The 23,494-nt window shown below is 46.7% G+C and overlaps 1 protein-coding gene across 4 annotated transcripts in view; it reads right to left on the bottom strand.

Moving 5' to 3' along the window:
• KDM4C (lysine demethylase 4C) overlaps window positions 1-23,494 on the bottom strand; it is a 3,084,728-nt gene that overhangs the window by 2,922,629 nt on the left and 138,605 nt on the right. For 3 of the 4 annotated variants that reach the window (XM_069625930.1, XM_069625928.1, XM_069625929.1), the window contains exon 2: window positions 12,835-13,004. In XM_069625930.1, coding sequence (XP_069482031.1) covers window positions 12,835-12,984 — 150 coding nt within the window. In that variant the 5' untranslated portion in view covers window positions 12,985-13,004. Of the gene's footprint in view, window positions 1-12,834; window positions 13,005-23,494 lie in introns of those variants that run through there. The other variant, XM_069625931.1, reaches the window with a different exon arrangement.

Here is a 23,494-nt window from a genome sequence, read left to right as displayed (position 1 = left end):
CACGTTCTCCTGGCCCAATCCGGGGCAATTAGGATCATGGATTTCCCAAACTTTCTTAACCTCCTGATGACTTGAGGAATCACGGGACTGGAGGAAACGCGTACAGGATTGGAAATTCCCAGTCCACCACGAACGCGTCTCCTAGAGCTCATCTTGGAGGAAATTCCCTTGAGCAGTACAGTTTGCACTTCCGGTTGGCACTGGTCGCAAACAGATCCACTTGTGGGGTTCCCCAAAGGGCGAAAAGCTCTTGAATGACTTCCTGAGCTAGTTCCCATTCGTGGGATACTGTGCTCTGCCTTTTCAGAGCATCCGCCGCCGTGTTCTGCTCTCCAGCTAGTTGAATTGCCGTTAGAGAAATTCCTTCCTGTATTGCCCAGAAACAGAGCTGCATTCCCTCTCTGCACAGTGGTAGTGACCCTACTCCTCCTCTCTTGTTGAGGTAGTACATGGTCACTGTGTTGTCTGTCATTATCAGGACATTCTTTCCCTATACAGAGGGCAGAAGGGCCTTCAGCGCTAGTCTGATGCCCTCAGCTCCAAAAGGTTGATGTGTAGTTTGGACTCCGATGGAGACCAATGACCGCTGATTGTCAGTTTGTTGGTGTGGGCTCCCCACCCCGTGAGTGAGGCGTCCGTCACTACCGTTATCTCCGGCCATGTGAAAGCAAGCATCCCCAAAAGGCAGTACCCTCCCCACAATAAGAGGCAATAAGGACACACCCCAGGAGGGAATGAGACCAAGACCAAGTGCGGGTGATGTAAAAGGGGTTTTATATAATCAAAGTAGGGCATGCAAAGGACTCTGCAAGCTCAGAGCGCTCTTTCTGACAATAGCAAAGACAGTCATATTTATTACAAAACCACGTCATAAATCCTGTAAGCTATGGGGGGGCACATTGTCTCGGGGATTGGGTGGCATTGACTAAGCTATAGATGGTACAATGATGAGCTGCTCCAGGATTGGTGGACATCAACGTGGGGTGGACGGGTCAGCTGGGCTCGTCGGGATCGAGCTGCCAGGCCAGGCGCGGTCTGTGTCGAGGATTGATGGCTGCACTAACACTTTGCCCTTGTGGCTACACACACACAAACACTCATCCCTTAGACGATTCCAATTGTCCTGTAAATCCTACAATATGTTACTCTAAGAACTAATAGGAGACCGGAGAAACAACATGCAATGTGAAGCTTCACCAATACATCAGTGTACTATTACACTTGACCTGTTGACCAGGTGTCATAAGTCTGTGCGTCTTGTCAGAGGGCACAAGGTGAGCTACCTTGTCATTCTGTTCTGTTAGATGTGGTGAGGAATTGCTTTATGATATGTTAGTACAGGGTTGAATACCTATCTCCAAGGCCCATTAACTTGGGGTGAACTGGAGTACTATTGGATCAGCAAGGGCACACCTCTGTCCCCTCAAGGCGGTGGGGTTTAGGACCAGGTTGTAAATAATTTGTTTGGCCGACTATGGAGGCCTCGAACATGGGAGAGGTGAATACTTGAAGCGGGTCCAGCAGAATGAGGGGAGGTGAGGCTGTGCTGCTCGAGCACCAGCAAGCCCTGGCGGGCCTTGGCGGGAGGAGGGGAGATGGCCTTGTGGCTCTAAGCGATTCTCTGTGTGTGGGCTGCACAATATATCATACGGGGAAACAGTTAGTAAAGTTAGCATCATTAGGATGAGTACATATTTCTATTATCTATAAATGTGTTTACTTCTTCATACATGGCTATGAGAGTCTGGCAGTGGCACATGCATTGCATAACAATAGTTGCACACGTATTGGTAATTCATAAGGCAACAGATAGATAACACGTGAGGTAGCATCAGGTTGGATCATGCACTCGGGAGCAAAGAAGCAATATGTTCATATACAATCGTGCATTTGCATTCTCGGTTATAACAACTTAAACGTGTTTCACTTTATTACACACAAGTATTCTTAGTAATGCTTTTTCGCCTTCCTTTGTAGACTAGCAGCAATCATTAGCATTAGCATTAGCATTAGCATCAGTTAGCATTAGGTGGGGCTCTATCAAGCCCTTTCATTAAGTCTTCAAGGCACATGGTATCTTGCAATGGACTTAGGTCATTCTTGCTTTATTAACTTTATAAGCTTCATCCCTTCCTAACACCCGTATTATAATTTACAAATAACCCTGTGAATCGGTGGGTTTTGGTATGTAGTCAACACTTCGTCTGGGGGATGTGGGCACGGGTTCACACAGGAAGGTTATTGACACCATATATTTGAACTGTTAAGGGTTAGATGCCGGGTCGAGGCCTGTTCAATTGGAATGGTTCTCGTTATTTTCCAGACTCAAACCACGAGTCAGGTCACTTCGGGGACAGTGATGTACTGCGGAAGGAAAATGATGCAGTGTTTGTTCTGATACTCGTTCGTGTCTGGTTGCTCGTGAGAATGGGCCTTTAGCGGATCTGCCATGGGGTGGAGGCGCCGGGGGAGTGCATGGCTCCCTGTGCGCAGTGAGCGGGGGCCGAGCTGCAGCTCTCGCAGGCAGGCTGTTTCATTGGGGTTTTGGTCGTTTATATCTAAAATGGAGTCTTGAAGCTTTCAAAATGTTGTCTGTGGTATGTTACAGTACAAGTCGATTGGCCTTGCGTATCGATCAGCAGCCCTCCTGCCTCCCGAGCACAGGTGCATGGAGGGCCGCCGACGAGCCACGAGCCTCACGTAGGTGGGGTAAGCCGGGGAGGGGGTCCTATAGACCTGTCCTCCCATACACATGGTTGCCAAAAAGTTTCTCCTTCGAGGATATGTTTGTTGCAAGCCCACCATCGCAGATCTTGTGCCACTCTGGTCGGGACTTGCAAAAGATCTGACATCTCCCCTGATAATTGGGACCATTGAGTCCTGAGGGCCCACTGTAGGGATCTCATCCTCAATCTGGCCTCTGGCACCAGAAAAATGCAAGATGCCATAAGCAGATGCTGGGCATTTTGGAACTTTGTTACCATCTGCAGAATGTGGTGAGCTCTCTCTTCGGGAGGCAAGGCTTTGCCCGAGAAAGTATCCAGAACTGCTCCGATAAATTGTGTGATGGCATCATATTTGACTTCTGGAAATTCAGAGAGACGCTCAGTCTGTGTAGGAAGTGGCAGGTCTTGCTTAGATGTTCCTGGGCTTGTTCTGGAAAACATTCCCCGATTGACCAACCGTCAAGGTAGGGGTAAACGTGAATTCCTCCTCTTCTGAGACTCGCTGTCCCCATCAGCTTGGTGAAAACTCTCGGGCGGAGGTCAACCCGAATGGCAGAACTCGAAACTGATAGTGAGAGTTGCCAATCGCGAACCTCAGGTACTTTCTGTCCTTGAGATGGATTGGCACATGATCGTAAGCATCCTGAAGGTCCAATGATGCCAACCAGTCCTGGAGTTGGAGCGCCTGAATGATCTGAGAAAGGGTAACCATCTTGAACTTCTCCTTCCTGAGCAACTTGTTCAAGTTTCTTAAGTCCAAGATGGGTCTCAATCCTACGTCCTTCTTTGGGATGAGAAAGTATGGGGAGTATCAATCCTTGTTCCTCTCCGCTACAGGTACATGAATTATTGCACCTTTCTCTAGCAGGGTTAAAATTTCCTGCAACAGGAGCGGGTCTGGAATTTTGGCAGAGTTGTATCCCAGAGGGTGATTCTGAGGTTTCTTCTGAAAGAGAAAGCAGTAACCTTGGGATGCCGTTTCCAGTGCCCAAGCATCTGAAGTAATGCCCCGGCATTTTCCCAATGCTGAAAGGTTCTGCCTCCCACCGGGGTCTTGTGGGTCAAAACCTCAAAGAGTGGCTTTGCAGTAGCGTCTGATGGGACAGTTGCCGCTGCTGGGGCAGATCTAGCACCTTTTCCTCACCCCTGAGGAAATTTCCTTTGTCCTCTTTGACTGGCCTGTCCCCTTCCTTTTCCAAATGAGGAATAACATCGAAAGAGATGACCCCTCCAGGAAGATGAGCCTGTGTAAGGGCGTTGTTGAGGTTGCCGTATTGCGGCACTAAGTAACTTTGTTGCCGCTTTAGAAGTCTGCAGCTTCTGCAAACTTTCAGCCACCTTGCTGCCGAACAACCTCAAGACGTCAAATGGTATATTGAGAAGTCTGGCCTGCACATCCGGTGCAAAACCTGACGTTCTCAGCCACACGAATCTGCGTAGCACAGTACTAGATGCCATGGACCTACTGATGCTGTCAGCAGTGCCCAAACTTGATTGGAGGCATGCCCCCATAGCCTCCTTTCCATCCTTAACTATGGCTAGAAAACCCGTCTAGTTCCTCACCATCAGGGATATGTTCAGCTGCCGCTGCAAGGGTGCAAGTTACATTTGTAGATTTCAATGAAATGCTACCCGAATAAAAAAATCTTACGGGATCATGCATCAATTATTTGGTCATCCCTGTCTGGGGGAATTGTAGGGTACGCTGCATTCCAAGTAGACGTGGCCGCCTGAACCACGCGACTTTCAGGTGATGGATGTTTCCTTAAATATTCAGGGTCTGAAGAAGGCGGCCTTTATTTAGATGTGAATTTTTTATTTACTGCAGGAGCTGACTCAGGGTTTTCCCATGCAGTACTCACCTTCCTTTGCAAAGCTATGTGAAAAGGAAGTATGGGGTCTTGTTGAGGTCCCCCCAAAAGGATGTCTGTCATGTCATCTTGGTAAGTAGGGGAATTTCTGTTCCATCCCATAGATTCTGTTACCCTACTCGTTAATCATCTATATCCTGCATCTGCATGATCAGCAGGGTCAGGTTTTTCAAACTCATACTCTGGAGATGTGTTCAGACCACTTGCTGTCTGTAGGCACTCCTATAGACCTGCCATTTTTGATTGTGGCACAATCAACTCCTCAGGAGCTTCCCTTGTTCCAAACTTTACTGTCATGATGCCTACCCCCAGAGGCCCAGACCAAGTCCAGCAACCCCGGAAGTAGGCATCAAGTTATCCTAAGCAAGCCCAACAACCCCTGCTAGGGGCTATTTGGGTCCAGTCCTGATACCTATGGTGCCAGGCTGATATGGAGAGTCAGTCCTGGCGCCAGCCAGGCTCAGACATTAAAACTTACCTGATGCAGACCATGCTGCAAACTTACCTGATGCAGACCATGCTGCAAGTGCTCCAAGCCAAAAGAGGCTTGGAAGGGACTACTTTACTTGGGGACTATTTTGTACTCGGGCGGGGCTGGGGAGGAATACTTACCTGGGACTACTTTGGAGGCTATTTAAACCACGCCCAAAGAGCAGCACACGCTTCGCGTTATTCTGCATCGAGCAGCGTAACGCTCACCGTGCCTGCAAGTCTGCATCCAGCCTTCTGCCACGCCCGCCTCGAGTTTGGAGCTCCTAAAAAAAGGGAGAAAGAAGGAGAAAAGGTTAGAACAAGAGCAATACCTTTAATCCTTACCTGAATTCCCAATCCATCGCGCCTTCGAGCTGGAAGAAAGAAGTTATTTTATGCGCGTCACCACGCCTGCTGCATCGCCACGCTGAACTCACCGGCCTTCGCAGCATCTTCACATTCCACCGTCTCCTCCTGCATGTTCCCGCCGCTCTCTGGCGCCTAAGGAGAAGACAAGAACACAAGGTGAGCCAAGGGAATACACAGAGGAATATTAGTTACCCCCCCATAGACTTACCTAATTTTACCCAAGGGGGTACTATTCCTCTTCACGGGTCGGCGCAGCTTCCACTGCATCTTCGCCGAACCCCGGGCCCTAAGGGGAAATAAAAGGACAGCAAGGTGAAACAAAGGGACTAACAAGGGGAACCCTCCTCACCACAATAGACTTACCTGATTTTACCGCCGGAGGTATTATTCCCCAAGACTTCATACTTTCTCTCAGCGCCTAAATAAGGCAGAAAGCAACAGGTTACATTTTGACATTATTTTATCGAACTGTGTTGGAAAATACAAATCGTTACCAGAATACTACCGGTTGCCACAAGGAACTCTTCATTAGGGTCAAGCTGCAACCTGCAAGGAATCAGACAAGAGTGGAAGTCAGGCATTTGAACTCTTACGAACTTTATACTTACAGCGTCTTGCCGGGAATCTCGGAGTCAATATTGCTCTGGAACTCACCAATTCCTTCGAGCCAGTGAAGCAACTGGTTATCAACGCGCCCCTGCGCTCAATGCAGGATGGAGAGCTCATCTTTTCAAACCATCAGGTGAGACTATAAGAGGGGACATCAAAGGTGATCTGTGGGGAGAACAGCGGGGGTGGAGGGATTTACACTCAACTCCTTGGGTGGTTAATTCCCTTTCTCCATTTGCAGAAGAATATTCCTACGGGCCAAGCAAACGAAGCTAGGTGGGCCAGTCCAGTCCGTCATCTCGGCCCTACGCGTCACATTGGTGGAGACCGCAGCTGTCCAGTTCCGATCGACGCCTCTGTAGGAGCCAGGTGAGCGTAACATTTACACCAGCCAGTTAAACATCCTCCTCTTCTGAGGATTTTTCCTCGTAAATGGAGGACATGGATTTGAAAAAATCCTGTCTATTTTCCGGATGGAAAATCTTCTCCGGTGGCATAGACCTTGCCTTCGACACAGAAGTAAATTTAGTAATAGGAATTAACGAAGATGTCGACAAGTGCGGCGATGTTATCGGTAATGGCTTCGATTCAGTCAAAGGAGCCTTCGATATCGTCGAAGGAACCCTTAACGCCGTCGAAGGAGTACTCGACTAAGAGTCTTTGAGTGGCCTGACAACACCTTGGACTCAGACGTCTTCGAAAGAGGCTTCGAGGAAGCCTCCGATGATGATTTTAATGGCGGATGAGTATCTGATGCCATTTTGTTGAGTATTGCCTCCGGTTTTTGCACCGGTAGGCGTTTGTGAGGCATCAGGGAGGATCCCCTCGACGATTTTTCATCAGATCTTTTTGTCTTAGATCTTCCCGTCACTTTTAGTACGAGCAGGGACATGGCTTTCACTAGACTTCTTTGAGGGGGTCTGGGCAGCATTCTCAAAGATTTTTAACAGTGAGGCTCTGAAGGCCTCCCACTTCTTCGGGGAATCATGTTTAGAAGGGCAGGTGATAATCTCTTCTGAAGACGTCGAAGAAGAGGGAGACCAGTGTTGCCTTTTCTTTGACTTTTTTGAAGAAGAAAACTACTTCCTAGATCTACTCCTCGACCTTCATTTCTTTGATTTGTGACGTCTTTCACTAGACTCAGCCAAGCCTTTCTTCCTTCTTGAAGAATACTTCGAGGACTCCAACCCCACTGCAAGTTTACCTCTACGTTCCTTTGTAGCTTTATTGGTCATCGCCTGACAGGAACCGCACTCGTCTTTCCAATGGTCGGGACCGAGGCACCAGAGGCAATTTTGATGGTGATCTGTTATCGAGATCTTCTTCCAGCATTTCTAACATTTCTTGAAGCCAGTTTTCTGTGTGGAAGGGTTTGATGACGAAGACATTTTAACGAGAACTGAAGCGCTGTTTTCTTGATACGAAGCGAAAGCTATCGGAAAAACGGAACTGAGGCCAATGGGCACGGCTCAAGCCATTTATTCTGCGGATGACGTCGACACTCGACAGATATCGACGCCACGGACTGGAGCAGAGCGCCCTCTGGTGGAGAATTTATTTTCCCAAAGCAGCAAAGCTGCAGGTAAGGATATATCTAAGATGAGGAATACGTGGGAGGACACAATCCATTTGAAATGTAGGCATTGATAACAAGGGTGTAAATAATGTATACCTTGCCTAAACTGCTAAATTTAATGTATGCATTAACATTTAGCAAATAATGTATGCATACTTCAACCAGATACAACTTTTTGCATTGCTAAAAATGTATGCCCTTGTTACGCTCACCTGGTTCCCACAGGGGCCTAGATGGAACCCTGACAGCTGCGGCTTCCACCAGCGTGAAGCGTAGGGCAAAGATGACTGTCTGGACGGACCCCCTCAGTCTTGTAAGCTTGACTCGTAGAAATATTCTCCTGTAGATGGAGAAAGGTATTTAGCCCCGTGGGTGTGGATGCAGACCCCCCTCCCTGCTCCCGTTCTCCCCACTTGCCACCTCCGATATTCCCAGTCAGTGTCCTCACCTTATGTTTTTGATTGGTGAGCTCTCCATCCTGCGTGGCATGCAGGGGTGCGTCGATACCAGTTACTTCACTGGTTTTAGGTGCTGGGATTCTGGACGATTATTGAGTCCGGAGTTTGCCAAGTTTTTGAAGAGTTCAAAATGTCCAAAGTTCACTCTTGCAATTCCCTGTTGATTTGTGGCGGCAAATTCTGTCTGGAGGTTGCTGGCGGCGTTCAGGTAAGAGTCTGTATCACCCAAACTATCCTGTAAAGGTGCGTGAGATTAGCTCACTGTCTTTTCCTTTTTTCCTAGATGCGGCGTATTGAAGGATAAAGCCTCCGGTGATAATCAGGTAAGTCTTAATTTAAGTGATGGCTCACATTGCTTTTTCTGGTCTTTTCCCCAGGTTTTAAAATCACCAAAAAAGTGACGGAGGCAGCACCGAGTCGGAGATGCTGTGGGCTGGTGAAAATGGAGCGGCGTTGCAGCTGGGCTGCAATGCGTGCCGGAAGAATGTCCCTTCAGGCTCGGAGTGATGCAGGGTCCGAAATCAGGTGAGGATTAAAGTCTGTAATCTAACCTCTTGTCCTATTTTCCCTTTCTCTCCTAGGGGCTCCGTGTTCGAGGCGGGCGTGGCTGAAGGCTGGATGCAGGTTTGCAGACACAGTGAGCGTTACGCTGCTAAATGCAGAATAACGCGCAGCGTGTGTTGTAGATCGGGCGTGGTTTAAATAGCTTCAAAAGTAGTCCCAGGTAAGAGGTCCCTAGAACCACACCCGAGTGAAAAAGTAGTCCTTGTGGAAAAATAGTCCCTCCAGGTCTCACGTTGGCCTGGATGCATGTGCAGCATGGTCTGCCTCAGGTAAGTGATGATTATGAGCCTGGCGCCTAAGGTGCCAGGACTGAACCCAGATAGCCCCTAGCCGGGACTTCTGAGGTTTAAACAAATGTCCGGATGCCTGCTTCCGGGGCGGATGGGCTTGGTCCAGCTGCCTGGGGGCAGGCATCATGACAGCCCTGCCAATTGCATGCCTTGCCAAATCTCAGCCAAACAGCTGAAATAAGTATATGTACCGTCATAGACACAGCTGCATACCTCCTGCCTAGAACGACTTACAAAGATGCGACCCCCTCCTCTGCAATCACGCCTGCCATTGCCACACTGCCTCATTCGAGCTTGGATGCAACCAACCACACTAACTCGACTCCTAGAATCAAGGGTAACCCAGGCATCAACAATCCTGTGTTAAAATGCACACTCATCAATGCCCGACCTCTCCCAGCCCATGCACTCGACATTAACGACCTACTCACCGCACACAACCTCGATGCCCTTGCTGTCTCTGAAACCTGGTTGCAAGATGCATCCGGGCTAGCCCTCCCTCTTGCCCTCCCAACCGGCAGCAACATCTTTCGGAAAGACCGCCCTTTGGGCAGATGAGACAGGGTCGCCCTCCTGACCAAGGATTCCCTACCCATCAGGCAAGTCAACTCTTCCCTCGAAGGAAATCGTGATATCCTATCACTCAAACCGTCCATAGCGCCAACCTGCACCATCTGAGTACACGTTATCTATCGACCGCCCGGTGCCGTAGCCAGTTCCCAAGAAAATCTCTGCCACGGCCTGAACGACAATATCAAAACCTTAAAAAATGATACTACTGGGTGACCTCAACCTGGGTCTCAATGGCCCTCATGATACCCATACTGAGGCACTTTCCAAAGCAGTGGAGACCTTAGACTTCAAAATCCACTCTAGCAATCCTACACACCATCAAGATTGCACACTAGACTGGGTCGCCGACCTCAACTGCCCTTTAATTATCAACTCGAATACCCCCTTCACCTGGTCAGACCACCACATGATCCACTTCTCCATCCCCCCACCCCACCAAACCCATACCCATGTCTATACCTCTCCAGCCAGCCTTAGCATGCAGGACCCGCAAGCAGATCAAAGAGCAGCTTCTGCCACACCTGAACATTCCTGAGCTCAAACACCCACAATCCAGGGACCCCAACACCCTCACAGACCTATATGCCTCCACATTAGCAAAGGCAGTGAACACCGTCGCACCCCTCGCACTTCGGAAAACAAAGCCAGTTAGACACTCAAACGCCTGGTTCACCCCAGAGCTATTAGAACTCCACAACAAAAAAAGACAGACACTTTGCACCTGGCGAAACAACCCGACAGATGTCACAAGATTAAAATTCCTCAAAATCTCCAGTGATTATCTTTTTCAAATCAACCACATTCAATGCTAGAACTGCACATGCTAAGTCAGACACAATAGAGATCGTCTACAGAGAACTCGAAACTCCTGCCTCCCACCCCCCTTAGCTTATCAACAAAGACGAAGCCTGTTGCACCAACATCCAAATCGCCATGGTCAACAAAATGAACCACTTCAATAACAAAATCAAAAAGGCACATTGATACCCTATAACCCACAGCCTCAGACTATGGAGCAAACGTACAGGAGATCCCTCTGTTCCATTTCATAGAGATCTCTGAGCAAGAAGTACAAGCAATCATAGAAAAGCTAAAACCTTCAAAGTGCAAAGGGGACATATGCCCAGCCGCAATTGTCAAATACGGCCTCGAAGCACTTGCACCCCCCCTCATCACCAACTTCATAAATGCCTCCTTCAACGCAGGTGTAGTGCCTTCCAACCGCAAGGGAACCTGTGTACTCCATCTCCTCAAAAAAAAAACTGGAACCCCTTATTCCCAGTAACTACAGACCCAAAAAGACAGTCCCTTTTCTACTGAAAATTCAGCATAAAGTCGGTTACTTACAGGTCCAAAAGTTCCTTGAAACCCACCACATTCTAGGACTAGACCAATACGACTTCCGCTCCAGCCACGGAACTGAGTCTGCACTGTTGGACTTAAAAAAACAAACGGACGAGATCAGGGTCAGGGGGAAACCAGCCCAACTCCTCCTTCTCGACCCGTCAGCAGCATTTGATTTAGTGGATCACAAAATCCTTTGCCACCACCCCTCCACTGCAGCTCACCTCCCACCTTAAGCATCCAGGTGGGTAACCTCCTTCCTCAAAGGGAGTCATGAGAGTGTTCTCAGAACAGGCGAGTGCAGCCCCCACCCCATCACTTGCGGTGTACCACAAGGCTCCTGCATCTCCCACACGCTTTACACAAATTTCCATAGACCACTCTTTGACATCCTGGATGCCATCAGCAAAGCCTACACCAACTATGCCCATGACACCCAAGTTCTCCTACCCTCTCTGGTAACTATGACCAAGACTCTGGAACCCTCAATACAGTCTATACCACTATCCAAGCATGAATGGCAGCCAAGCGACTGTGCCTAAAAGACTGAAATCTTGCGGGTCGGCTCCCACTCTATTAAAAAAATACAGCGACCAATATGTGGCCTTTGACAGACAACATCCGAATAACCGTCTCGTCTACAGTCAAGACCCTGGGGGTCTACCTTGATGCCATGCTCTCCATGTCCTGTCAGGTCAACTCCGGCACCTACTCACCCAAACTATTGAACGCGGCCAAACCCTCACTCTCCACCCACAGTTGCCTCACCATCGCCAGGGCAATCATAGGGTCTAAACTAGACTATTGCAACACCCTCTTTGCTGGCATCTCCACCAGAAACTTCAAGAAATTGCAAATCATTCAAAACAATGCACTACGAGCTGTCCCCAGCATAACCAAAAGAACACATTTCAGGAGCCAGGAGAGCAGCCCACTGGCTACCCATTAAAGAGTGTGTCCTTTTCAAAACCCTGGCCATCACACACAAATGCCTCACCAACTCGGCGCCCCCCTATCTTTCTCAAAAGTTCACAAGAACATGCTCATCCCAGGCCCATAAGAACACAATACGACCACCGCCTCGGACCACCCAAAGTCAGGCGTGCCAAAGCCGGAGGGACAAGTTTTCCATTCATTGCCACCAAACAATAGAACTCCCTCCCTAGCAGCCTCAGAGCAGAGCCCTCCTACCGGGCATTCTGCTAAGCCCTAAAAAGCTTGCTCTTCAACTAACCACAATCCATACGCCGGTACTTGTATTTGCACGTACTAAATTATGCTGTAACCATGTATAAAAGGTTCGAATCTGACGCCTTCTGTAACCATGCACAGATGCTAGCAACAACTCACTGTAACAACGCTGCGATGCCTGGGGGCTGTTGTGTGCTTTATAAATGAAAAAAATAAATACGTGTGAGGGGCAGATATCTTTTGATGTTAGAATGTTTTCCTTCAGTCTTATTTTCACAGGCACAGAAATTTAATATGATAAAATGGCTACTTGTGAACAACCTTTATCAAATTGTCTGCCTCACATTTCTGACCCCTCAATTTCCTCAACCAGACAGTGGGAATTGTATTCTAAATGCAAGTGACAATCAGAAGGCATTCTCAAGCAGGACAATAACAAGGCATTCTTTCAATATAGAGTTCAGAAATGTAGTCATGGATTAAGTTGATGATATTAAAAAGGTTTCTAATACAAAACAGGGCAAGTAAAAACGAAACTTTTTCAAGCATTATTTTAAAAAAATCAAGAATTCACTGACGAAAATAGGTAAATAGCATATCACAAAAGAGAACTACATGATGGAGGAGCTAAACTGAGATTAAATAATGCATACAATCCATCATTGATTTACAGTGAGGTAATGCAAGTAACCTAAAATAAACTTCTGCTTTCAATATAGTCAAGCTAGTCAAGATATGTACTCTCTTATCCCTGGTAATCACAAAGGAAATTGTTCAAAAATAGAAACGTACCTTTGCAAGTCCAGCTCGATGGGCTCCTTGAGATTCCATGTATACCAAATATTTGTTGAAATCCTTGAACTCTTCCATTGTAGGCCTGAAAGTCATGATTTTGCATCCGGCATTTGGGGGACTTTCAGAGTCAGAGTCGGAGTCAGCCATTCTAACTGCCAATCTTTCTCCTAGAAAAGGTACATTCAAGTTAATGTCTTAAAATGTGGGCCAATCAGGTGTAAAGTCTTACAAAATAGAAAGGACTTGTCAGGTGTAGTTTTAAGCCTATTCATCAGACTGAAAGGTTGGTGGTAACCATTAGAGAAACTCCAAGACATTCAAGTTAGGCTCTCTCTCACTACTTAATTGGGGCGATAGGGACACCTAATGGTGGATGTGGAAATTGCTTCTTACAAAATGCTGTTAAATTAAACTAAAATTAGAGGGTGGTTACCAAGAATAAGTATTCAATCACACAAACCCCACTCGACCCCTTCCAAGGAGTCATACAGTAGCGATCCCAGTTTCCAAAGCCAAGGTCAAAATATAAATAAACTATGATATGTGTTGAGAGGGATGTAGGAAAAAGAGGTACTGTTCATAGATGAGCAGAGATTCCAAAGGATAACTATAAAGGGAAATGTTCTTTTAAGTGACAAAAAGTGTTCTGCCGTTTCCAACCCATAAGAATGGATTGCCAAGAAGACAAATCAGGCAAAACGTGAAGATGCCCTTCAGATTACAGTGACTGGCACCTTCATCTGTATAGCCAAAGGTATCCGATCGATGAAGTCAAATTTAGGCCATGAAAATGTGCGCTTGCTAGTCTTTGGCTAGTAAAATTGGCTCTTGAGAGTGAGAAATTGTGTCTTGTGTGCACATGGAGAATTAAGTGTATGAGTGACTTTATGCCTGGCTTCTTCTAAACGTATCAACAGAGTGTGATGCAGGATACTATACATCATGCTACTGATGCGCTACAAGCATAACCCTTTTCGGTATTTGCAGTCCATTTGATTCAGCAGTGACGCGGTACCTTTCTCATATCCTTTCCCTATCAAAGTTGGATGTTGGGGCTTGGACAACAGATTGTGGATGGGCTCTGCTTTGTTGGAGTGACCCCGGAAATAGATGGGAATATGGATTCCTCGGCTTGGAAAAATACAGTTTCACAACTTAATGACAAATGTGTTTAGAATTGTACAGTCTCTTAGTTAAAAACAGGGGAGCTAAACACCTATAGGGCACTGGTCATCCCTCCCACTGACTGTGACAATGCTGTGGCAGGCAATCTTATTCTAGCAAGGCGGTATATTGCTTAAGGTTGTCAAAACAGGTTCTCAGTGTATTTTACCGAGAAATTATTTCCTGAGCACTTGTTTCTGCATCTCTTTTTAGATCAAGATTGAGTCCAGAACAGAACACGTGGAAACCATTTGTGTGCCAACCCTAAATGAGAGGTAGGCAAATTGTATTAGGTAATATGTGCAAACATATTCAGTTCAGGGGAAATTTATTCCGATATTGATTTTATTTGCATTACAATTGGAGCTCTTCTGGCCCTGAGGAAGACGTTGTCATTGCTTGTCTGTCGAAACTAGGGGGCTTCTCCTGGATGATATGATCTGCAGTTCACAGCAACCTCTAGGTGTAGGCCAGTTTGAATTACCCTACTAATAATGAACACTAGTAGGCCATAATGGCTATATGACTGGGTGCAATACCCTGTGTTTGCACCAGCATTATAGACATCTTGTCCGGTGGCTTGAAGTTTTTACGTATGCATGTGCACTTTGTGAATTGTATGCATTTGCACTTTGTTGATGTCATGTTTACAATTTATAGCACTTTCTAACACTTTGACACTTTATATTGCAAGTATGAGATGTGATCCAGTATGTGAAGTATTTCAAAAACTAAAAATTACATATATATCGTTGTTTTTATTGTATTGATTTATATATATGTTCATGCTCATGCAATGTGTTGGATCTGCATATAAATTAGCGAGAACTTATGTTCCTCATTTGAATCATACATATGTATCTGCCTTTTCTCTGAGAAGACATACGCATTTACTATTTGCTGCCAGCCTGGTCTTCTTAGGCACTATAGGATCCCTGGGGTTTTGTATATACTCAGGTTGCCAAAACAACATTTAAAGGTCTTTGATGTGCGGGTTTATCATGTGCATTAACCTGTCAACATGGCTTTTAACTGCCACAGAAAAATTGAGGTATTATGGAAATATGTTATGAGCTCCTATAGCAGAGAATTCACTTTTATGGCTGTTGAGCACAAGGATCACAGAGTAAGAACACCATCACCTGATGAAGGGGCGTGGCTAGACTGGGCACCATGTTAGATCCGTATCGAGGTCGCTCCTCGGACCCAGGGATTCCTCCACCTACAATCATATAGAAAAAGGTAATCATGTCCGAGGGGAGAACGAAAAGGAGTTCCATAGTCCGCTGCGGACACACCTACATGAGTGACAGTGATAACCGGGGGTGCCAAACCCGTCCAATGAGCCTGTGGCATACCAAAAATGGTGCCACCCACCAAAGCAGGGAAGACGCCGGGAGCAGAATCCTCCCAGGGTGGCAAGCACCTTACGCTGCAGTGGCTTGATATGGGGAGGTGAGCCAGCCCATTGTAAGAGTTACGTTGGGGCCAAGGCTCAAAGAATTCATCCCCGACTGAATCTGACAGGGGTGGGTGAGCATTGGCTTGAACTGTTGAACCGGGTGGGCAGAAGAGCATTCCTCTTGGAGGTACTGCATCCATTCATTTCACTCTTACCGGGCAGGTTCCTGCATAGCCTTCTAGTAAGGAAAGCTGGCTTAACACTTCAGCTCCATGACTATGTCAAAGGACCAGCAGAAGCACATACTGTCCAAAGCAGCATTCACCAGCAGAAGTTACATTTTTGAGAGTGCATAAATCCTCTTCCTGCTGTACAAACGGTGCACATTCTCCAAGGTGCAAATGGGAACACTGCAGGGTAATCACAGAGAGTCTTCCTGAACCTGAAAACATCTTGGAGCAAAAATGGCAAGCCCCCCAAAACCCCAAGGGAAATTATATACGTAACTTGATGGAGAGGAGGTGGACAAGACAAAAATAAACTAGGAGAGGTCATGAAAGCTGCACAGGTGCACACAGAACTGAAGATCTCCCCTGAGACTGATGCCTTGAAAACAAAGTGATCTTCACAAACGGCTTTCAGAAATCAAAAAAAGGAAATGCAGGGAAGGCTGGCTGATTTACAGCAGAAGGTCTACAGCCTTGGTCAGCAGGTCCGAGCCGCAAAGACTCATAACAAAGTCTGGATGATGTGAGACAGGCAATGTATCAAGAGACAGAGTCAAAAGTAATAGTTGAGAACTTTATTATCAAACTTTGTGGGGTTGGTGTAATGCCTACCTGGCCCCAACTCTGAGGGGATTGTTCCCACAACTGATGCTTCTAAGGGCCGTCGATGTGCGTAAATCCAAAACTAATGTTTGTCTGTGTCCAAATGTGATAGGGGGTCTTCTTAAAGGAAAAATGGTGGTTCAAAAGAAAAGGTAAACCACAGTTGGTTTCAGGTAGTCTTACCAATAGGTGTAGTTCTGTCAGTTCAAAATAACTCACCTCAAAGGGGTTTCCCCTGGAACCTTCCACGTAGGGCTCTTACAGCAAACCAATAAAGTTCACACGGTCTCTTGGGTTCCCTTCCCCAAGCTTCGATCTTCCAGTTCCAAACAAAGAAAAGAGACAGTTCCTGTAAGGCTTCTCAGGGTTCCCTTCCCCAACTCTAGGCCTCTCGTCTCAAAGTTCAACAATTTGTTTAGTGGGCCTCATAGGGTTCTGTTCCCCGAGCTTAGGCCCCTCTGGGTCAGAAGATTCACTGTTTCTTACTTTACAACTTAACTGAGTATTCACAGTTCCATTCAGGCCTACCAGCGTTCCCTTCCCCAAGCATAGGCCCTTTCTTACAAAGTTCACCAATGTCTCTGGTGGGGCCTCTTAGGGTTCTCTTCCCCAAGCCTAGGCCCCCCCTGCTCTCAAACAAACAAAAAAAGTTCTTGTCAGAATGTACCTTTCACTGTACAGTTCTTTCGTGGGTGTAGCATCAGAGACTTTCAAGAACGCTGGGTTCTTTGCTCCTCCAAGGCGCGACCACTCCGACCTCTAACCCCTCTCCTTAATCTCCGGCACCTTTTCCTCTTCTGTGCCTCTTTCACCATGTCCTTTCTTTAGATTATTGCACACCCTGCACACCTTTTCCTATCATGCACACTTGCACTTTCTTTCCACTTTTCAGTGCCTCTTGCACACTTCTCACTTTACTTTTCACCATGCTCTCCTTCAACCTCTGTTTCATGTGGGTCGCTTGCACCCTTTTCTCATGTTGGGGTTACTTTCACCATCTCTTCATTGTCCATTTTCCTTCTCACTGTCTCTTTGGTGCCTCTCTGTTTCGGGCCACTCGCACCCCCCCTTAGCTGCTTTAGCGCTGCCAGCACACTTGCTCTCTGTCTTTCTTTACTTCTGCGCCTCTAGCGCACTTGTTCTGACATTCCGCTTTCTTTCTCTTGTCGCTTTCCAGCTTACGCCTACTTTGCTTTGCCTTTATCTTTTTTTGCTTTGCTTTCTTCCCGCTTTCGCTCATCAGGCTCTTCCGTTCAAAGCGATCTTACTTCCGCTCCAGCTCCAGCCACCTGCACGCTACGGAGTTTCTCCTTGATTCATGAAAATCATCAACAGTAGCACAGCGCCAGTGAGCAGGTCAAATCAGTTCAAGTGAGTTTGGTTTGATGTCAGGGTCTCACCACCTGCCCCACAAGACAACCCTGGGACCCACACAGGCCCCAGTGAAACGAGCACTGGCCTAAATAAGGCTGATAAACTGCCTTCTGTCTAGCTCCCAGGAGATACGTCTCCCTCGCCACGCTGCAGACCTTTACATACACCAGGCCAGATTCCCTGCGTCCCACACTCCACCGGTCCTCCTGGGCTCCTCTCCTTGCAGCCTTCTGCTCCTTGGCCTCCTGGTTCCATCCAGCACAACTCCTGCTCGCTCTATGACCCTGGCAGAATCACCATTCATTTACTGCAGGTGAGTCAACTGGAGTCAGGTGTGCACAGTTGGGGAAAAGTGGTGGACCTTGCCTGACTATCAGTGGCACAATTCAAAGGTGTTAGATGGTAGGCCTCACCGTGTATCGCTATGTTGTTGCTATGGGTAATCATTATTCTCGGTTGCCTTTTCTTCGTCCCAGTACTTGCTGTAAATAAGAAAAGGGAGATGGGGTGTGATTGAAAATAATTGATTGAGGGAGATTGGGTTGGTGTATAATTGAGAAAGGGGGTATACCATGTCTCGCCCTTTGGTATTCTCCTCCCAATCCCCTGTGACCCTTCACTCAGGTGTGGAATGGAAACTCGAGTCCCATGTATCACCCGATGACATTCTCCTTCCACTCCCCCGGGATCCTCCACCCAGGTGATCCTCCTACGCATATACTCCCCCAGAGTCGCGATCCAAAAGGCCCTTCCCTTGCCACCTGAATGGAAGATCCCGGGGAAGTAGGTGGGCGAATAGCATCAGGTTTCTCACAATGTGCTTTGCAACCAACAGCACTAGCTTGCCGAAATTCAAAGACAAAGTAAAATCATTAGATCCCCACTGCACTGCCTTATGACACAAACAAGTGTAGCTTGAGAATAGATTGCAGAGAAAAAATATATGCATCCGCAGAGTTACGCAGGACGTCTTTAGCAGGGATTTAGAACCTTTTGTGCACATCCGGTTTTGTACCATGCTTCAGCTTCCTGATGAGGTAGTCATGGAACTCGATAGAACACACCGGACCCAGCTGCACAAACCACTGCAAGATGGCTTGGTCCCAGATGTTCTCAATCTGGTACACTTTCAAGCAATTAATGATTTCATCATGAGAACAATGAGACAACAGACTAACATTATGTTCAAAGATACACCCATTCAAATATTTCAGGACATATAGCCTCAACACTCCTCAAAAGAAATGTCCTGCGAGAAGGGGCCAACTGGCTCTGATCTAAACAAGTCAAATACAGGTAGTGGTATCCGTGCTCCATCAGCTTTACATGGAAAGGGAAGCACCGGTCTATTTGGTCCAGTATTGGAGGATGGTCCCCCCTTCATGTGAATGAACAGATTATTTAGGAGATGATGCGACCTTGGGCACTTCAGAGCTCTTCTCTGAAAGATGGATCACAGTCAGAAGGCTGGCCAGGAGAAAAATGGGGCGAGGGGTGGGTTCCTTAAGTCGTCCAGTGAAGTAGTAAGGCTCTTAAAATGTCTTGGGATTAGCTAGCTGGTGTTCTCATCCCAGACACCTCCTCATGGGCCCACATAAACAAAAACAAAGACCTTGATCATCAGTTATTTGTTACTGTTCACATCCTACGTCCATTTTTGCTTTTTTGCGCCCTCCACTCAAGTGAGTTAGTTGTGAAAAAATCTGTCTTCACACATGAAGAAATTGTTGCTTATGACAATAGTAAGTAATTTCAATGTCAGTAATTGATCAGATTTTGGAACTTCCTTCATGCTCAATAGCAGCCATTCCATGGCTTCAAGTTCTGCGTGATGTTTGTGTATAAACTTGAGACGTCCATGATGTATGTATGTCAGTATTTTCCTCACAGGTCATCGCATCAAGTTTCTTCAAGAAATGATTTGTGTCTTTGATATAAGAGGTAAATCCATGTGTGAGCAGTTGTGTAACCCGATCAATGTATTGGCGTAGCGGTTCAAGTAGACTGTTGTTGGCAGCTATTATCGGCAGTCCAGGTTCATTGAGCAGATTTATATGGACTTTGGGTAATATGTAAATGACAGGCATTGATGGATGTAGGTTAGTTAGAAAGGTCCTTGTGCGATTTGTAATAAGTTCATCGGCTTCAATTTTGCCGAAGACAGTGTTGATGTTCTGTACTTGTTCAGTCGGGTCATTGAAGATTTTCAAATAGGTGTCTTGATCTACTAGCGGTCTTTCAATTTCATGTCTATATTTAGTGGTGTCCCATATTACCAAAGTTCCTCCCTTGTCTGGGGGTTTGATAATAAGGTCTAGATTGTTCCATAATCTGTCAAGCACTTGTAGTTCACAGTGTGTAAAGTTAGAACACAATCATTTTTTAAATAAAATGTTTCAAGATCCATGAGTACTTGTTTCTGAAATGCATCTAAAATGGAATTCTGAGTGGGAGGGATAAATGTACTTTTAGGTCTGATTTGCAAGAAATCTGATTGCGTCCTGTTGTCCGCGATTTCAATTGAGTCAGAAAAAAACTTTTAATTTCATTTTTCTGGTTAATTTGAAAAAGTAAATTCTTTCTTTAAGTAGAGAACTACTGTAATGTGGGACAAAGGAAATACCTATGTAGCTTGTTCAAATTTGGGTAATTTATGACTGGAGATGTTGATTGTAAAGACTGGAAGGGGGGGGGGTCTGTACTTCTGCTCTCTATACGGTAGAGGAGAGGCACAGAGGACCCCAGCCAAGATTCTCTATTGTTGGTAGCAATGGACGAGCAATCAAGGCCTACCTTCTCAGGAGGTGATGCAGGCTCGTTCTTAAGTACAGTGTAGTCCCCAAGCACCCACAAAGGAATGGCCACACTCTGTATTAGTTAAAACACAGGTCTTTATATAATTAATGTTCAAGGTTATGTACAATATCATGATAACTCACTTTGTGCTTACAATGGCATATATACAGTTCTGCGTGGTACCACTATTACTATTAGATCTCATTAAAGTGCATCAACTGTACAGTTAAATGTCACACAAATCAGTTCGTAAAGGAAACCAACAATAGATATAGGAGGAAAGTAAGATGATGAGAACAATAGGCAGAATACTGGCCTCTACCGTTAGAGACAGTTCCATGTGGAGATCCCCCCCACCTGGGCATATATCACAAGCCCAGTCCATATATTGTTCACAAGAATTTTTCCAATAGTTCAGCAACCCCAAAGTACCTGGTGGTGTAGAGTTCCTCGTCGGGAAATCGACGGCCCTTCTTGAGTGCACTCCCTTTAAGGCAGGAGCCACGGGTCGTCGAACGTCCAGCGATGAACACAGTGAACTACGGCGGTGAAGTGGCAGCTTCGTTCCTAGCGGTGCTCGTCGACGGGGAAGCGTAAACGTCCTGCAAGGAAGAGGCATGTGGGGCACCATGTCGTCGATAGTCCTGGACCGTAAAGAGTTTGAAGAACTGTGGCTCAGCAAGGGTGTCGAGTCGTCGGTGTCTTTGTGGTCTTTGGGTGGCGGGAAACCCACCGGCGGATGCCCCTCGGTGCATTGACGGCCTGGCCTTCTCCGGCAGCATAAGGCGGGCTGCGGTGCGGACGACTGCATCTGTGATTCGAAAGTTCGTAGGCAACGGGAGTACAGCGGCTGCGGTCGACGACGGCAGTCGACGACAGTGGCGGACAACCATACGGGCGTTTCTCTTTGGGATTCTGCAGCAGTCCCCGTCTCCGGGCGGCAGCCTGTCATAGGTCTACTAGGGAGCTTTGGCAAAGATCAGCTGGTGCTCGGGAAGAGGGCGCCTTACCAGGTCCTCTCTGGGTCAGTTCTTGGAGACACAGCAGCTTTCAGATTGATGAAGTAAAGCAACAGCAAGACTTATCTTCCAGCAGGGCTTCAAGGTTAAGATTCAGTTTCAACTCCAGTTTCTCTTCAGCTTCTGAGCACCAATTCTAGCAGTGAGAGGCCCCCAGATATACTAGCTGATCTCCCATTCATTCTGCTGGGTCACACTCAGGCAACCAATCGGTCAGAAGGGCATTCATGCAGGCAGGCATCCAATCAGGTGCATAGTGCATTCAGGCTATTCACTTCTCTCCAAACACTCACAACAATTTATGTGCATTGGGACAAGTACCCAGCCATTCAACACTCCACACTGCATTCATACCAGTTTCGGGCAGGGCTGTCTCAGTCATTGTGTCAAGCACCAGATACTAAGACATCCACAACACAGAATGCGTATTCGTCACACACTCCATTCACCCAGGTCCGACCCACAGGGTGTACCCAACACATACAGTCACTGGGAAGGCTCCAGCCAGTCTGGTCCGGACTTCACAACACCACCATATATGGAACTTCCACCCAAGAGCCAGTCAGGGGGAAGGGACAGAGTCAGGGCTTCCCAGGACTTTGGGACAACAAGGACAGGCAATAGAAAGGATGAGGCCACAGGGGCCATCTTGTTTCCTATCAGGAATCAACTGATTCCAAAGGCAAAAATGGAGGATACTCGGAGCAGCTGGCAAATTCAGCATGGAGCTGCCACCAGCCCATAGCCTGCTCTGTGGGCCACACACAGGTGCCCAAAAACATACACTAGGGGCACTGGGGGCACAGGGTTGTACCCCCACCCATGGGTGCCATGGGTCTGTACACCAAACCAAAGTGAGCTGCACCGCCAGGAGTCCCACATGAACTCCTGCACGGAAAACACAACAGAACACAAGATAAAAGGCAGTAAAGGACAAGGATATGGAGGTCCTGTCTCTCCGATGCATTTCCAGCATCACAGTTGTCCGCGAATTCAATTGAGTCAAAAAACACTTTTAATTTCATTTTTCTGGTTAATTTGAAAAAGTAAATTATTTCTTTAAGTAGAGAACTACTGTAATGTGGGACAAAGGAAATACCTATGTAGCTTGTTCAAATTTGGATAATTTATGACTGGAGATGTTGATGACTAAGTCTTCTTTTGCGGAAAGTTCACTTTTCTTGTTGGATTTTTTCTTCTTGGCTCTTCTTGTCGGACCCGATGTAAAAAAAGAGTAGGTAGTGGAAGCAGAAGATATCTGAGTTCTGAGTTTTTGATGTAGATGCAATTTTAGCGTCATCTTTGGGAACTCTTTCTTGTTTGGCTTCCCTGTCTGGTACCTCGTCTGGAGTGTCTATTTCTTCACTTGATGCTTCAGAGGAGCACATTTCTGGGTGGGGTTCCAGTATGTTCTTGATGTAGTGAGTTCTTCCACACCACGTAGTGTCTTTTTGTGAGTAATATTCTTTCCACGTGTAGACGATGTCAAGCTCGTAGTCGAGGGTATCCCTTCTAAATTTTCTTGGGTTCTATCTCGTTTTTATAATTGTCCAATTTTGTGTTTATGTCCTCTAGCACAGATGCTAGTTCTTCTTTGGTTATTAGGGACGCTAGGATGGTCTTGGTGGATTCTAAATCTACCTCTGTTGAGTCTAGGGATTTTGATAATTCCTCAATGGTCAAAATGATCAGATGAAGTGAACACTTGAATTAATCTCCACCACTTGACAAATTTTGGATTGTCTTTGCAAAGTGTAGGTTCAAAATCAATTCTCAGTCCCTGGGGAATACGTTGGGCTCTGTAATATTGGGAAGTGTGGTAGCGTGAAGTTTCTACTCCCTTTGGGTCTTCCTCTCAGGTGGCAAGGGAAGGGCCATCGCTTTTGAATCCCAACCCTGGGGGAGGATATGCGAGGTAGATCACCTGGGTGGAGGATCCTGGGGGAAGGAGAAAGTCATGGGATGAGGCACGGTATTCCCACTTTCCATTCCATAATGAACCCTCAATCCCTGAAGTCTTTATAGGATATTGTCAAACACCCTCCAGTTCTTCTTTTCAAATCAAATCCTGG

This window comes from Ambystoma mexicanum, chromosome 6p (genome assembly GCF_040938575.1).
Source record: "Ambystoma mexicanum isolate Mex_15411 chromosome 6p, UKY_AmexF1_1, whole genome shotgun sequence".
NCBI lineage: Eukaryota > Metazoa > Chordata > Amphibia > Caudata > Ambystomatidae > Ambystoma > Ambystoma mexicanum.
The sequence above is the reverse complement of the archived record's forward strand: the minus strand, read 5'-3'. Positions and strand labels throughout refer to the sequence as shown.